This window comes from Neovison vison, chromosome 13, assembly GCF_020171115.1.
Source record: "Neovison vison isolate M4711 chromosome 13, ASM_NN_V1, whole genome shotgun sequence".
Lineage (NCBI taxonomy): Eukaryota > Metazoa > Chordata > Mammalia > Carnivora > Mustelidae > Neogale > Neogale vison.
Window position 1 is genome coordinate 109,865,285 of NC_058103.1, and position 18,195 is coordinate 109,883,479.

Below are 18,195 nucleotides of genomic sequence, written 5' to 3' on the forward strand. Positions count from 1 at the left end.
TCCAAGAATAACAAGAACTGGACACCATTGAGAGAATCCTAGAACAAAGGGTGAGATTGAAACACCCCACTGTACCTCAGAGACCAAGACAGACTGCATTAGAAGGGTAAAAGAAGTATCTATACACTGACCGCATGCCTCTCCCCCAAGCCAGTGCAGCACCTTGCAGAGAGGTCTCCGCTGAGCCTCTGGTTCCTCCAGTGGGAAAGGAGAACTCAGAGGGAACAACCACTGCCCCCAGTACTGTGGGTAACTTTTCAGGAGTTACTCTGATCTCACCTCATGGAGACTAGAGGACAATCTGCAGAGGATAAACACTGGGAATGTGTGATAGAGAAGGGGAGAACGGCCGGCGACAACCAGCACAGAAATCTTGGCAGACCAGTGACCAGATGTAATCTCAATCAGTGACTCTGCTCATCCACAGAAGCAAGCAGAAGGGACACTCTGCCAGGAAACTCAGGAGGGTGCAGATCTGCCTGATTCTGATCCTCAAAAGAAGTTTTTTCAATGCTAAGCCCAATTTGCCCACACCCAGACAAGTCGGTGAATCACAACTCCACCCACTATAGAGAATGCCTTCCAGCCGCATCTAACCAGAGGGGTTGGCAACAACTGGAACCGTGTGGCCCAGCAGCACTCAAACTAAGGGGCAGGTAAGCACAACTGATCATCCACAGAGCAAGCCAATACCCAGCATGGAGAATTCTGGTGCTGTGAACAGATAGGGGGATCAATTCACAGCCAAGGCTGAGGGAGCTCCCAGCCCCTCCCAACTGGAGAGACTTTGGGAAATTGAGCAGCCTCTCCCCCTCTAGCCCAAGCGAGGATCTGAATCACAGTATCACCTGCTCTGCTGAGTGTCTTTTGGCGTCTTCTGACCAGAAGGGCTGGCAAAAACACCTGGAAGCTGTGTGGCCCAATAGCACTTGTGCTGAGAGGCAGGTGAGCAGAGCTGATAGTTTACATAACAAACAATGGCCCGGCTCAGTCATGGAACTTGGGGTGCGGGTTGGCTTAAGTTAAGACAACAAAGACCTTTACTGGCATTAGAGCTGCTTCTCCTGCTATGCCCAGGCAGGGAATCAAATTCATAACCCTGCTCATCACTGACTATAACCTTTGGCCTGTCTGAACAGGGAACCCAAACAGAGCACATGGAATGCCCTTTGAACAACCCTATACATAGTAGCACTAGAACAGATAGCACAACCCACGGCTTCCCTAAATGTTGAGCAAAAGCAGTGGCCTCACCCAACCAGTGAATTCAGTGAACACTGATTTGGGTCCCCAAACAATGTGCTGTACAAGCCCTGGGTTCTATCCTGCTGTCCTGACAAGGCAAGAAAGGTCATTTATAGTCCCATCCATTACTGAATATAGCACCCAGTCCTGACCATTTAGTAAGCCTGACTAGAAAGTCCAGGCAAACGCAGAGCTCATCCTATAGACTTACTTGGTTAGGGAGTCAAGCCAGTAGTCCTATCCAACAGTTCTCATCCAGTGATGCACCCCCTCATTCCTGTCCTCAGACTTCAAATAGTTGCCTTGCCCTCGAAGAGACCATAATAGCAGACCCCACCTGCCAAAGGATAATACCAGCAGACACACCCAGACACCCAAACTGAACTGATTGGTGAAGAACTATCTCTGCCAAAGCAAACCTGTAAAGTCTGGAAGAGGAGTCAGGTTATGCAAATGCACAGATGCCAACATAAGGAATCAAGGATTATGAAAAGTCAGATAAATATGACACCAACAAAGGAAACTAATAAAGCTCCAATAACTGACCCTAAAGAAATGGAGATCCATGAACTGGCACACAAAAAATTCAGAATAATTCTCTAAGGGAAGTTTTAGTGACCTATGAAAAAATGAAATTAGGAAAACAATGCATGAACAAAATAAGAAGTTTGACAAGGAAACAGCAACCATCATCAAAAAAATAAAGAGAAATCCTTGAGTTAAAAAATACAATAACTGAGGGGCGCCTGGGTGACTCAGTGGGTTAAGCCTCTTCCTTCAGCTCAGGTTGTGATCTCAGGGTCCTGCGATCAAGCCCCGCATCTGGCTCCCTACTCAGAGGGGAGCCTGCTTCCTCCGCCTCTCTTTGCCTGTCTCTCTGCTACTTGTGATCTCTGCCTGTCAAATAAATAAATAAAATCTTAAAAAAAAAAAAAGAAGAGGATTCCATAAGTCTTTGAGTGGATTTTTCAACAGAAATTTTCCAGGCCAGGAGAGACCAGGATACATATACAAAATATTGAAAAAAACACCCCTGTCAACCAGGATCCTATACCTGGCAAAGCTGACCTTCAGAAACAGAGGATGGATAAAGACTTTCTCAAACAAATGAAAATTGAGGGAGTTCATGGTCACCAGACTTGCCTTACAAGAAGTGTTAAATGGGAGTTCTTTGAGTGGGGGTAAATGAACACACACTAACATCATAAAAACATAAAAAGTTAGTGTAAATCTCACTAATAATGGTAAATCATACTTAGATTCTGCAATATAGTAATAGTGGTATATAATTCACTTATAATTCTATCAATTAAAAGTATTATATTGTAGTAAATATAACCATAGCTATAATAATCTGTTCTTAGCTATACAATCTAAAAAACATATAAACTGTAACAGCAATAACTGAAAAAATGAGGGAGAGCAGAAGTAAAAGTATAAAGTTTACAAATTCAATCAAAGTTGTTATTTGCTTAAGATAGAATGTTATAAGTTTAAGATATTTAATGCAAGACTATGGTCTTGCACTATGGTCTTGCATTGGTTTTTATAAAAAAACAATAAAAAGTCAAAGCATACTAATACCAAAAAACATTAAAACAAAAAAGACAGCAGGATAGGAAACAAAGAACAATACATCTACAAAACAACCAGAAAACATCAAAATGGCAATAGTAAGTCCTTACCTATCAACAATTATTTTAAACATAAATGAATTAATTCTACAATTAAAATACAGAGAATGACTGATGGATTAAGAAAACGAGATCCAAAATTATTTGGCCTATGAGACTCACCACAGCCTTACAGACATACATAGACAGAAAGATGGGATAGAAGAAGACTTTTCAAGCAAATGGTAATAAAAAAAGCAGGGGGAGCTATGCTTGTATCAGACAAAATAGAGCTTAAACTAAAATAGTAAGACAAAGAAGGTCAATACATCCAGAAGTTATGATAGTTATAAATATTTATGTGCCTAACATTGAAGGACTTAAATACATAAAGCAAAAACTAACCAAGCTAAAAAAAAAAAAAGGAAGGGGCACCTGGGTGGCTCAGTGGGTTAAAGCCTCTGCCTTTGGCTCAGGTCATGATCTCAGGGTTATGGGATCCAGCCCCGCATCAGGCTCCTCCCCACCCCCCCATCTGCCTCTCTGCCTGATCTCTCTCTCTCTGTCAAATAGATAAATAAAATCTTAAAAAAAAAAAAAAAGGAAGTAAAATGGTATTACAATAATAGTTGGGGCCTTTAACACCCCACTCTCAACAATGGATAGGTCATCCAGACAAAGAATAAATAAGAAAATAGCAGATTTATACAATAATATGGACCAAATTACCTAAATATATACAGAACATTCTGTCCAACAACAGCAGAATATGCATGCTTCTCAAGCACACAGCAACATATTCTAGAATGGACCATATGTTAGGTCACAAGAGAAATTTTAGCAAATTCAACAAGGTTAAAACCCTCCAAGTATCTTCTCTGACTACAATACCATAGAATTAGAAGTCAGTCACAAAAGAAAAGCTGGAAAATTCATAAATATATGGAAATTAAACATCACTCTTCTGAAGAAGCAATGAATCAAAAAAGAAATTAAAGGGAAAATTAAAAAATTTCTATGAACCCACCTAAAAAATCAAAGAGTGCAGGGCACCTGGCTGGCTCAGTGGTAGAGCATAGGACTCTTGATCTTGGATTGTGAGTTCCAGCTTTACCTTGGGTACAGGTATCACTTAAAAATAAAATCTTTAAAAATAAATAAGTAAAAATAAAAATTTTCTTGAAACAAGCAAAAATGGAAACACAACACACCAGAACCTGTGGGATGCAGCAAAAGCAGTTCTACAAGAGAAGTTCATAGCAATAAATGTCTATATTAACAAGCAAGAAAGATACCAACCTAACTCTATGCCTCAAGGAACTAGAAAAAGAAGAACAAACTGAGCCCAAGGTTAGCAGAAGAAAGGAACTAGTTAATATTTGAGTAGAAATAAATAAAATGGAGAAAAGAAAAATAATACAAAAGATTAAAGCAAACTAAGACTTGGTTCTTTGAAAAGATAAACAAAACTGACAAAACCTCAGATAAACTAACTAAGGAAAAAAGAGAAAGGACTCAAATCAACAAAATTATAAATGAAAAAGGAAACATTACAACTGACATCATAGGAATTCAAAGACTCCTAAGAGGCTATTACGAACTACAATATGCCAACAAACCAGATAACCTAGAAGATATGGAAACATTCTTAACTTACTCAGACTGAATCAGGAAGAAATAGAAAATGTATACAGAACATTTGAGTAAGGAGATTGAATCAGTAGTCAAAAACTTTCCAATGAGGAAAAGCCCAGGACCAGATGGCTTCACTGGTGAACTTTACCAAATATTTAAAGAATTAACAACAATCCTTCTCAAACTCTTCCAAAAAGTCAAAAGGGAGGGAATACTCCCAAACTCATTTTACAAGGCTAGCATTATTCTGATACCCAAAGCAGAAGAGGACACTACTAGAAAACTATAGGCTAAAATCTCCTATGAATATAGACACAAAAATTCTCAATAAAATACTAGCAAACTGAATTCAGCAACACAGTAAAAGGAACATTCACCATGATCAAAAGAGATTTATCACTGAGAGGCAAAGACAGTTCAACATATACCAATCAACCAATGCGATACATCGTATTAAAGGGATGAATCATATGATCATGTCAATAGATACCAAAAAAGCATCTGACAAATTCAACATTAGTTCATGATAAAAATTGAGGCACAGGACAAACATATCTCAACATAACGAAGGTCATATATATGACAGGCCCAGAGCTAACACCATACTCAGTAGTGAAATGAAAAATTTCCCTCTAAAATCAGGAACAATCAGGGTGCCCACTCTCTCCATTCATATTCACCATAGTACTAGATGTCCTAGATAGAGCTATGAGGCATGAAATAGAAATAAAAGGTATCAGAACTGGAAAGGAAGAAGTAAAATTATCTCTATTTGCAGATGACATGATTCTTACAGATAAAATCCTAAAGACTCAACCTAAAAACTGTTAGATCTAAACAATGATTTCAGTAAAGTTACAGGATACAAGATTAACAGTCAAAAATCAGTAATGAGGCACCTGGGTGTCTCAGTCTGTTGAGTGTCTGACTCTTGATTTTGGCTCAGGTCATGATCTCAGGGTCTTGTGATGAGCCGTGCATTGTGCTCTGTGCTCAGCAGGAAGTCTGCTTGAGATTCTTTCTCTCCCTCTATCCTGCTCCCTCTCCCTCTTTCTCTCAAATAAATAAATAAATCTTTAAAAACAAAACAAAAATCAGTAACATTCCCATTTACAATAGCATCAAAAATAATAAAATACTTAGAAATAAATTTAACTAAGGACATAAAAGATCTCTACTCAAAAACTACAAAGCATTGATGAAAGCAATTAAAGAAGACACTAAATGAAAAGGTATCCCATGTTCAAAGACTAGAATAAGTAATACTGGTAAATATCATTATTACCAAAAGCCATCTATGGGTTGAATGCAATCCCTATTAAAATTCCAATGGCATTTTTGACAGAAGTGGGAAAAATACTTCTAAAACTTGTATGGAATCACAGAAGACTCTGAATGTCTAATTAATCCTGAGAAAGAAGAACAAAACAGGAAACATCACATTTATTTATTTATTCATTCATTAGAGAGAGAGAACATAAGCAGAGGGAACAGCAAGCTCCCTACTAAGCAGAAAGCCCAATGTGGGACTCGATCCCAGGACTCTGGGATCATGACCTGAGCCGAAGGTAGACGCTTAACCAACTGAGCCACCCAGTCATCCCTGACATCACACTCTCTGACTTCAAGCTATTTTATAAAGGTATAATCGTAAAAGTCTGATACAAAACTGTATGATGCCAGCATAAAAACAGATATATAGATCAATGGAACAGAATCAAGAACCCAGTAATAAACACAAGCATTTTAGTCAACTAATAGTTGACAAGAGCCAAGAATACTTAATGGAGAAGACAGTCTTCGCAATAAATGCTATCAGGATAATTAGATATACACATGTAAAAGAATGAAACTGGGCCTGTATCTTAAACCACTCAAAAAAATTAACTCAAAATGTATTAAAGACTTAAATGTTAAGACCAGAAACCATGGAACTCCTGGAAGAAAACACAGAAATAAAGAAAAACACAGAAATAAATCCTTGACAATGGACCTTTGTAATGATTTTTGGATATGACACTTAAAGCGCAAGCAACAAGATAAAAAATAAGCAAGTGATGTACATCAAACTAAAAGGCTTCTGGGCATCAAAAAAACACAAACAGAGACACTTGGGTGGCTCAGTGGATTAAGCCTCTGCCTTTGGCTCAGGTCATGATCTCAGGGTTCTGGGATCAAACCCTGCACGGGCTCTCTGCTTGGTGGAGAGCCTGCCCCCGACCCCACCTGCCTCTCTGCCTACTTGTGATTTCTCTGTCAAATAAATAAATAAAATCTAAAAAAAAAAAAAAAAAAACCCAAACAAACAAAAAAATCAATAAAGTGAAATGACAACCTACAGAACAGGAAAAAATATTTGCTAACTTTGTATCTGATAAGAGTTTAATATCCAAAATATAAAAAACACCCACAACTCAACAGCAAACAAACAAAATCAGTTAAAAAATGGGTAGAGGACTGGAACAGACATTTCTCCCAAAAGATGTGTGAAAGAATAACAGATATATAAAAAGATGTTCAACATCACTAATCATTAGGGAAATGTAAATTAAAACCACTTAATCTCAGGAAACAAACTGAGGGTTGCTGGGGTGTGGGGAGGGATAGGGTGGCTGGGTGACGGACATTGGGGAGGGTATGTGTTATGGTGAGTGCTGTGAATTGTCTAAGACTGATGAATCACAGACCTGTATCCCTGAAGCAAATAAACATTATATGTTAATTTAAAAAAACTACAATAAGATATCACCTCATACCTGTTAGAATGGCCATCACCAAAAAGACAAGTGATAACAAATGCTGGCATGAATGTGGAGAGAAGGGAACTCTTGCGCACTGTTGGTAGGACTGTGAATTGGTACAGCCACAATTAAAAACAGTATACAGGACTCTCAAAAATTACCTATGATCTACCTATGATCAAAATTAAAAAATTAGATTTTTTTATAATTACAAAAATTATAATTTTTGTATTAAAATATAAAATTTTGTAATTACAAAATTACAAAAATTACCTATGATCTAACTACCATATGGTCCAGAATTCTACTTCTGGGAATATACCTCACAAAGGAAATAAAAATAATAATTTGAAAGCTATTTGCACCTCCATGTCCATAGCAACATTATTTATAATAGCCAAGACATGGAAATATCCTAATTGTCCAATGACTGGTAGAATGGATAAAGAAGTTGTGATAAATATATATGTAATGTATATATTCAATTGGAATATATAATATTATGTTATACATGGAATATATATAAAATGAAATATTCAATAGGAATATATGATATTATATTATACATGGAAGATATATAAAATGAAATATATAATATTCAATCATTAAAAGAAAACAAGGAAATCTTACCATTTGCAACATATGGATGACCTTGAAGGCATTATCCTAATTGAAACAAGTCAGGGACGGCTGGGTGGCTCAGTTGATTAAGCATCTGCCTTCCGCTCAGATCATGATCCCGGGTCCTAGGACTGAGTTTCACATAGGGCTCCTTGCTCAGCAGGGAGCCTGCTTTTCCCTCTGCCTGTTTTGCATGTTCTGCCTGTAGCTCTCCATGCTTCTGCTTTCTCTGACAAATAAATAAAATCTTAAAAAAAGAAAAGAAAAAGAAATCAGAAAGAGAAAAATAAATATTCTATTTTTTTTTTTCACTTACAGGTGGAATCTAAAAAACAAGTCATAGAAAAAGAGATCAGACTTGTTACCAGAGACAGGGGGTGGGGGAGGGGAAACTGGGGGAAGGTGGTCAAAAGGCATAAACTTCCGGTTATGAGATAAGTAAGTACTAGCGAGGTAATGTACAAAAGGATGACTACAGCTAATACTGCTATATAAGGAAAGTTAAGAGAGCAAATGCTATGAGTTCTCATCATAAGCAGAACATTTTTTTTTCTTTTTCCTTTTCTTCTTTTTTTCTTATTATTGTATCGATATGAGAGAATGATGTTAGCTCACCAACTGTGGTAATCACTTCATAATAGGTGCAAATCAAACCATGCTGTATACCTTAAACTGACACAGTGATGTATCTCAATTTTTCCTCAATAAAACTGGACACAGTACATGACATAAAGACCACAGTGAGTATGATGGTTAGTTTTATGCTCTGACTGGCTAGGCTCATGTCAGTTAATCTAAGTGTTGCTATGAAGGTATTCTGTGGATGTGGTTTACATCTACAATCAATTGACTTTAAGTAAAGAAGATTATCATTAATAATCTGGATGGGCTCCATCCAACCAGGTAGAAGGTCTTATGACCAAAACTGAGGTTGTCCTGAGGAAGAAGAAATCCCAACTATGGATTCCAGTGTCTATTCCTATCCAAGAGCTTCTGGCCTGTTGGCCTACCTTAAAAATTTTGCACTTAACCGCCACTATTAGGTAAGCCAAATCTTTTAAATTATATATTATAATAAAATAATTATAATAAATGTTTTCATAAGCAGTCATAACAGATATGCAGTTGTAATAGATATTATAGAAAGTTATTATGCATACATGTGTATGTGCATCTATATATACAGATACACACACACACACACACGTATCCCCTACTGATTGTAGGAGATAGAACCTGACAGAACCCTGCCTTGCCAGTATGGAAGCAGACTTGGAATTTGGTACCCCATATAATGTTTACCAGCTGTTATCTCCAAATTCATGTTGATTTTCCTATTTCTGTTCACACTGCTCTTCCCTTCTGACTTGTCTCCACTCCTTCTCCCACCTTATAAACTTTGTCCCTCTTTACACTCCAGCTCTATCCAAGCCTTCCATGAAACTGTCTTGTATTTTCGCTCCTTTTGCTCTTCTCTTTCTCTAAACTCCCTCAGTAGTTATTAGCTGGGCTAGTCACTGCAATTCTTAACCTTACAGATCTTACCTAACACTGTTTTGTATTTAGTATCCACCAGTAGTGGGTATAAATTTGCAAGTATAAATCTGGGTGTGCAAGAAATATCACAATTCTTTATTTTGATTCAATCAAATTAAATTCACCTCAGACATAACTGAACCAGCCTCAATTCCGTTGGAGTAGAAGGAAACCCAATCTTAGTTATTGGTGGGCTATCCTCTTTTCCTCCTTAGGCGTACACTAGAACCTGAAAGACTTACGTTAAGCCTAAAATATGGGGGAAGACAGACTTTGACATACTCATTGTTCAGGGATATATGGCCCCTAGAAGCCAAGTAACAGCTCTGCTCATAAAACAAAAGTGGCAGGGGGAGTCAGCCACACTAGGGTCATTGTGCAACCATCTGAGGTTTGGATATCTCTTGGGTGTTCTAGAAAGCAAAACTGTTATTTCTATTACTGGAGCCCTGATCTTTGACATCTTTGGGAGTTTGGGGAAATTTTTTCTTTCTCTACAATTCCATCCACCCATAACCCCTCCCTCCCTCTTTCTTTCCCTTGCTTCCCAGATGCTCCACTTCTTTAACCCTCCAACAAAAATCTCCTCAAGGAGCAAGGAACCTGGAAAGCAGACTGGTAGGCACAATTCCGGGGATAACACTGACACTTCATTCTAAGGTCTGGTGGCCCAGGAGGCTTCATTTTCGATGTGAATTGTTCCCATCAGAGAGGAACACAACACTTTCCTGAAGCCTGTTTGGAATGGAGGAAAGGGGAAAATATAAGAACATAAACCAAATTAATAGTGTAATCAGTTATCCTGTTACACATCTTTACTTATTTATTTATTTATTTTTGGTCCCCTGTATTTTTACTGCACTTTAAAAAATATGTGTGCACTGAGAGTTCTAGTCTTAAATGATGAACTTCTTGAAGATTCAAACAATATTTTATTTACCATTTATTTTTAAATCTTTCTGATGTCCTGTTATAATAATAATAAAAGTACTTAAATGAACTGAGGAATGAGAGAGTTTGTGGATCCTTGATTAGGCTCCACCAGTCCAGACAGCACTGGTGTTGACCTTCTCATTGTAGGGTTGGCTTTAGTGTCTTCTCATTGTCACTTTTAGGATTTGTTAAATATGCTTTGTCTTTACCCCCTTTTGTTCACAGCTGCTGGTAGGCTGAATTTTTAAGATATCAAATTTCTACTTGGGACCTTTCTAGCCCCAAGTAAAAGCAAACACTTCCTTTAACATTCAGCCAGATGATATTAATTTGAACCTTTTTTAATATAAAGAGAATTGCAGGTTCACAACATAAACAGGTATATGGTAACAACAGTGGAGAATTTCTAAGTGAAATCCAAACGGTACCTGGCATTCATTTTCATAGTACCTTTCACTTGAAGAGCCAAGTACACTTTGAGAGCTTTTATCCCATTAATCCTTAGAAATAACCTGAAAGAATGGCTCGTATAGATAGGGTCACAGAGCCAGGTAATGACAGTGTTAACATCCTACTGCCTTGCCTGGTATTTGAATAGTTAGCTACTTTGCCTTAACAAACCATTGTTTTAATGATACAAAGGAAAATTTGTGCTCTAACAAGAGAATTCCAATTTTCACATCATACATTAGTAAGTATGGCATGGAGAAAATTTATCCAAATTTGCCAATGTGTACTTGGTTTTGAACCCTCCAACTTGCCTCTTCTATAATCTTGCTTTCTTTCTTGTCCTCTTTCCCCTCCCACCACCTCGCTTCCTCTAATCCTAGTAAGACTGAAAACTCAATAACATTACAGCACTGGAACTGAATACATCAGCTCCTCTAAGACTGTATGCATTTTGAAAGACAGCAGCAGCCTAGCCCAAATAGGTGATCCATCACTTTCTGATACAAAGTTTTTGGAGGTGGAAAGCCTTCCTTCCTTATCCCCATAAATAATATCATGTGGGTGATTACATATTCTACTTTCAACTCCTAGGAAGAAAAGTTTGCAATGGAAGGGGCAGAGGATGGAATGAAGGGAAAAGAGGATGAGTAGATACTTTTCATTTTTAAGGGAAGGAAAACAGAATAGGGTCCAAAGTTATCTTTTCCATATTTGTAAACCACCATATTTGCGGAAATGAAATGTATACCTTAGGCACTTAACGATGATTTACTATTGATGAAACCCATTTTAGGCCTCATCTTTTGTTAGAACAATCATAACTAATCACACAGAGTAACATCTTGTAAAATGGGCTTGTGTCCTCCTCTCCTTCCTTCCCCTCCCCTATACACTCCATCAAGGATCTGAGCACCAAGCTAACACCGGGCTATGCATTATTCACTCATCCCATGTGCTCTGTCATGGCTTCATACCAGTGCTTATGCTAAAATTCTCCTCCCTCAGTGCTCTCCTACTGAACTTCTCTTCATCCAATGAGACTCAATTCAAATGCTAGCCAGGAGGCCTTCTCTAAACAGCTGTTTTACCCTAAACAAGACCAACACCTCCCTCCACTACGTCTCTTTCACGTTAGTAGACATGATTCTATTGTAGAACTCATCACCTTGCACAATCAATATATGTTATTATGTGTCTCTGCTCCAAAGAATGTAAACTATTTCAAGTTGGGACCAGGTTCTTACATATGAATGTATGTATGTATGAATTTACATTTTGGGGGCCAATCCTATTACGTATCAGGCATGACAAATATATGATAAATGTATATACTATAGCCTGGACAGTATGAAAAGTTTACAAAAAGAGACAAGGTTTACAGATATAGAAGAACATGATGGTATAATGTATTGGGCTAAGAAAACCAAGGCTAACTATCTCCTGCATTCAACAAATATTTACTCAATACCTAGGAGTTAAGAATTGTATCCCAGGACTACCAGGATAAATAAAACACAGCCACTACCTTTGAGGTGCTTACAGTCCACCTTGTGGATTGTGTCTCTTTCTTTGTGTACAGCACTTCCATGGTTGTTCCTCCTAACAACCCTGTGAAGTAGGTCACTATTTTCATTTTTATAGAGACGGACACAGAAGGTTTGAATTCCCAGGTCTCTTGACTCAACGACCAGAGTCTTTCTACCCTACTACAACAATGTTTCTCAAAATTTTCCACTGGAGTACACTTTCACAGGGAGAATAGACTTATACTCCTCAGGGTTGGGAAACAGAAGCTCAAAATCTAGTGTTATCTTAAAAATCCGTGCTTACTCTAATGTTTTCCATTACTTCTCACTGAGTCAAACTGAAGGTCTAAGAAAATGAGCCACATTGTTTCTGGGTGCTTCAGGGACCTTAGCACAGGGTTTCATGACCACAGGGGAATGCACACAATTTCAACTGCTACCTTTACTCAGGGTGCCTGGATTTGGTGTGAGTCCCTACTCAAGACTTTGGGTAATTTTATGAGGTTTCTTTTAGGTTTCTAAACCCAAGCTTATTTTGTTTATAGTCCTCTCTGAAGACAGCAAGAAAACACACTCTACTCCCAGATGTTGAGGGAGAAGTGGGGCTGATCCTTTCCTCCCTGCAAAGATGTCTCATTCTGACAATCAGGTCTCTTCCGTCTGATACTCTCCACCACCCCTTTCACTGCTGGTTGAACCCAAGAGTCCCAGATGTCTCCTCCAACTTCCTGTTGGTCCCTGAAGGCCCCAAAGGCTCAACAATGGCCTCTTAACAGCACCGCAGGGCAGCTCAGGGTTGCAGCTCTGCTGACCCCTCTAGTGGCAACTGGGGTAACATGGCTCTTTCATGGAACAGATAAAAAAGCTCTTGAAAGTTGTACTCGGGGAAACCTGCCTGTGTGACACCCAGCAGCATACTTTAAAAGAAAGTCTTATTTCTCAGCTTCCTTTTCCTAAGACCTTTGGCAGGTCTCAGAAACATTATCTTTCTTGAATGAGATCTCCCACTCCCTAAGATCTCCCCCTCCCAGGGTGTGGCAAGGTGAAGCCATCGTTCTTTCCTTACTGAGTAAAAAATGAGAATCTGGGGGACTTGGCAACTTTCCTGAATGCTTTTTCTTTTCTTCCTCCATCTTCCCCATGGACATAGAGTTCACATATACATTCAAGATTTTTCAGTATTACAGCATTTCCAGCAAGGTTTGCAGATTGCGGAATTAGACTTCCAGGATCAAACTCCTGGCTTCCTCATTATTGGATAACTTTAAGAATGTTATTTAACCTCTCTAAGCTTCTGTTTCATCTGCATAATAGGAGAATAATAGCACCTACAGTATATATAGTTTGGGAAGGAATAACTATGATAATGTATAGAGAGTGCTAGATCTGGCATGCTGAATGTGCTCAACGAACATTAGCTATTTTTATTCTTCTTCAAAGTTCCTGTCTAGTACACACCATGTCTATCAATCTGGTACAGAAAAATATTCTTTAGATAGGACACAAAGGTACATGTGCAAAATGAAGTCATAAACAACCTGTATTTTCCCAAAGTGGCTAGGCTAATAATAACCTTAGGTAATTTGCATTAAACAGTAGTGGAAAGGGTATCAGGATGCCTGAAATCCTCATGGAGGAGTTGTGTTTTGTACCCAGGTGCCCTTCCTCCCTCCCATTTCTCCACACCCAGCCATCTGCATCTGTGAGTATTCAGGGTGAATCTGGGAGCCAGGCCTGAGTGCACCCTGGTGCAAAAGCAAGAGAGTTCCAAGGCAAGGCAGTGCACAGAGCACTCCAAAGCTGGGAAGCCCAAGCCAATCAGATTCCCCACCCAGGACTCCAAAAGGTGGCAGAGCCTCATGGCCCAAAGTCCAAGCACAGCAGGAAAGTGGCCAGAGAACCTGATAGGTAGAAACCTGATAGAAACTGTCAGAAAAGTCAAAGCTGAAGAGCTCAAAACACCCACAGGCCCAGCAAAAGGTCAGTGTGAGTTGAGCAGCTGTTCCATCTGGTGCCAGATCTGGCCTTGGCTGTTGTCTTCTACGGCCTAGCAGCTTAGGCCTCCCTGATCAGCCCCACCTAGAAAAGCCAATTCTTCTGCTCTTAAAGGGGACTTGCTTGTTCCTGGCAGACTCTTATTCTTACTAGCCCACACTGTCTCCTAAGTATGAATGGGCAGAAGGGCGCAGAGAGTGCGTCCAAGGGTTCAACGGGCTTCAAAGGAAGGTGCTTCTGGCCGGAGCCTGAGCCTCCATGTTGCGAGAACTGCACGCCTTTTTCTCAGAGGCAGGCAGGGGCCTTGGCTGCCAGGGACCCTGACAAGCCGCGACTTGAGCTGTGCCTTAGAGCCTGGGTTGGCTTGAGAGCGGTATAGAGGAGGGAGGGAGGGCATTCCTGGAAAGGGGGTGGGGTGGGGAGGTGAGGGGAACAGCATGAGCAAAGGCACGAAGGAAGAATGAATCTGCTGCGCGTTGAGAATGGCATGGAGACTTCACTGATTGGAGCCGGGAGTTCTTGCAGGGGGATGGAGGCAGCTATGATTGGATAACTAAAGTGGGGCCAGATTTGGAGGGCTTTGAATGCCCGACTGAGAAGCACTCAACCCAGCTCCTGACTTGCGATTTCCGTTCAAGACTGAATTACCTAAAGGGTGGTTAATTCCAAAGGGTGCTCTTCTTTGGGGGCTTCTGCAAAGTCAGCTTAGCCTCTTACCTGCTTCAATTCTCTTCACTTACCCAGGGAGAAAGCAGTCCTCACTTGTCGAGGGGCGGGGGGGGGAAATGTTGATTAATTGCACTTTTCCTGATTTGAAGATGCCAGGAAAAAAACCCCAAATCCCATTTCCACGCCAAATATTATATTTGGTTTCTCCTCCTCCTGCTCCTCACGCTAGTTCTCTTTCTCTCGCCAGCACCTCCCCCACGTTTTCCTGCTCTCTCCTCCACCAGCTCGGCCCGTCCCCTCCTTGGACCCGGCGGCGCGCGTTCCGGGTCGAGCTGGCCCGCGCCCGCCCGTGCGCCCCCCTCCCGGCCCCCAGCGCCCGCGCCCGCGCCCGTAACCCGCACACGCTGGTCCACGCCCCCCCTCCCCCGCCCCCAGCGGAGCGGTAGGTGTTTTGCCGTCTGCGCCGGGCCGCAGTGCGGCTGCGCGCACTAGGCTGCCTCCCGGGCTGGCAGGGCAGCGGCGGCCGCGGTGGCGGCGGGGCCGGGAGCGAGCGGCGGCGGCGGCGGCGTGGGGAGTGGCGTGCAGCCGAGCCTGGGGCTGCAGCAGCCAGGGCTCCGGGCGTAGAAAGCCTCGGGGGGCAAGAAAGGAAGGCCGGGCCGCGGAGTCATTGAGCAGCCGTTCTTGGATTTGGGGGAGACTTGCCCCCCCACCTCGTCTAAAGACGTCCCCTCCTCATCCCCCGCAGCCCCGGCCGCTGACGGGAGGAGGCGGCGGCGGCGGCGGCGGCGGGGGGCTGAGGGGGCCGCCATGCCTCTCCCGCGGTGAAGCTTCCCTGCCGTGAGGAGCCTCTCGGTCTCCCCGGTGATGTCCCCCAGGCGGCAGGCGAAAGCGACTCACTCGAGCCCTGGGGTAAAGGCCTAGCTTATTCAGCTTCCTTCCTCCTCCTCCTCCTCTTCCCTTCCCCCCTTCCTCCTCCTCTCCCCCTTCGTCCTCCCCTCCCCGTCTCTTCCCTCACCCTTCCCCGCGCCCCCATCTTCCCTCCCTCCCTCCCACCCCTCCAGCAGCGATGGCAGAGGAACAACAGCCGCCACCACAGCAGCCTGATGCCCATCAGCAGCTACCCCCCGGCGCCCCCAACTCGGGGGTGGCTCTGCCAGCCCTTGTGCCTGGGCTGCCAGGGACAGAGGCCAGCGCGCTGCAACACAAGATCAAGAACTCCATCTGGTAAGAGGATCCTCCATCGCTGGGGTAAAAAAGCCCAGACACATTTCTGCTGCAAAGGGGGTGGGGGGCGACGGGCGGAGGAGGAGGCTGATGCATTCATTGAATGTGGGTATCCAGAGTCGGGTGCATATTTATAGGACCTCTGGAGGTGTGGGGACTTTGCATCAGCCTCTGGTCTCCATAGCCACAAAATGCCTTTACCCCCTCCTCAATTGTGAGTGTAGATAAACAAGTTATATGTGTTTTCCACTTAGGTGTAAGAGGACTGTAGGTCAAAATTAAGTCATATTGCATGATGGTGGTATGAATTGGGGACTGAGGAATGTGAAATGTGTTTACTCCTTTTTGCAAGCATACGGGGAGGAAGAAGTGTATTGTGAATTTTCACCAGACATTGTGCGTAAGAATATTAACATGCAGCACAAAACCTAATGTGTCTCTTCCTTTCCGTTGGTTTAGCTGCTATTTCTGGATGTTTTCGCCTTCTTTATTCTGAGATTAAATTTCCTTTCCAGGGAGTTTATTTGCATGATTGTAAAGAAAGGGCTTCTTTAGTATAAGGTATTTTACGGCGGTAGTTTACCCTGTAAAGTGATTTTTTAATTTAAAAACCTATTTTAATTTAAAATGTCTTCTTATTTCGTGTCTTTTTTAGAAACCATAGATGAGATATCCTTTGCTATTTCTGTACTTTCTTGTATGAGAATTTACAATATTTCAGCATTAGGTTAAACTCTGAAAGACTGGTGGCAGTCTTTTAATAATTAAATACACTGAGTTAAGTCTGTCTTCTGTTAGAGCCATTGTAAATATTCTTTGAACATGAACTTGCATCATTTCTGTAGGATTCTTCATTAACTGACATTTTGTGAAGTGTAGTGCTGTTTTAAAAATGGAAAGTAATATTTGGAATTTGGTCTAAGAGATTGCTTTTAATAGAAGTTTTAAAATAGAATTGAATGTGGTGTAGAACAAGCTCTGATTTTAAAAATGAAATCTTGCATGTCCATCATTGAATATGACTACTAAAATATCAAAACCCCTTACTTTCATTGCAGTTTTAAAATAAATGCATCATAAAAGCATTGCAGTACAGTATTTAGACATTTAAAAACAGTGACAATTTTTAAATACAAAATTAAGGTTTGTTATGTAGTAATTTTTATGATTTCTTGGCATACATCCATATTGTCATGATGCTAATATGAAGTAGGTCAGTGCAGGCTTTAATAGTTTCTTACTACACAATAATTGGCAGTTGAGTATTTTGCTTTCAGTTTTAATTTTAAGATGAACTTTAGATATTTTGAAGGAGGATTTTTTTGGCTTTCACAATCAATAGTCATGTTTTGGCAACTTGAATAGGTCAGCTAAGTAAGATTGTCTTCTATGTACGTGTGAAACAGAGACCAAGAGAAGCCTTTATTCTTTGATGGATACCCTCACGCCCTCTTAAAAGCTTCTATTTAAAGGGAGAGATTGTTAATCTTCTGCTTACCATCAAGGTTTCCTGAAATCAGTAGGGGTCCCCCCCCCATTAACTTGATGTAATTTAGTGTTATATTCAATCATCATTGAATGGCTTTAAACACCTTGGTTTTTACATTTAAGGTAAGGGACATCCAAATTAAAGGACTAAATCTTTTAAGAAAGGCACATTTTAAAAGTTGAATTAGTAATGTATATTTTAACTTAATATGAGAACAATAGGGGAAAGAAAACTCCACTTTATATTTTTAATGTAGGAGTAGATTGTATAGCCAACTGACTGAATAATAATGATAGTGGAGTGCTCTTTTTGGTAAGTCATGTGATTTAATTATTCTTTCATTGATAATTTATATTTACATATATTCATTACAACTTGACTGCCCTGACTCTAATGTGAGGAAAAACTTATTCTGAAGTTCAGTTCATTTTTTGCTACTTGCTCAGAAAGAAATAGCAGGCAACAAACACCTTAATCCCTAAATATATAATTTTATATCTTTATTTTAAAATTGTAAT

General features: G+C 40.6%; 1 protein-coding gene across 2 annotated transcripts in view; it reads left to right on the forward strand.

Annotated features, from left to right (window-relative positions):
- The first annotated feature begins 15,528 nt into the window (after positions 1-15,528).
- The window catches only part of RFX7 (regulatory factor X7), a 136,634-nt gene continuing 133,967 nt past the window's right edge, over positions 15,529-18,195 (forward strand). The window contains exons 1-2 of one of the 2 annotated variants that reach the window (XM_044231490.1): positions 15,529-15,873; positions 16,029-16,188. In XM_044231490.1, coding sequence (XP_044087425.1) covers positions 16,031-16,188 — 158 coding nt within the window. In that variant the 5' untranslated portion in view covers positions 15,529-15,873; positions 16,029-16,030. Of the gene's footprint in view, positions 15,874-15,955; positions 16,189-18,195 lie in introns of those variants that run through there. The other variant, XM_044231489.1, reaches the window with a different exon arrangement.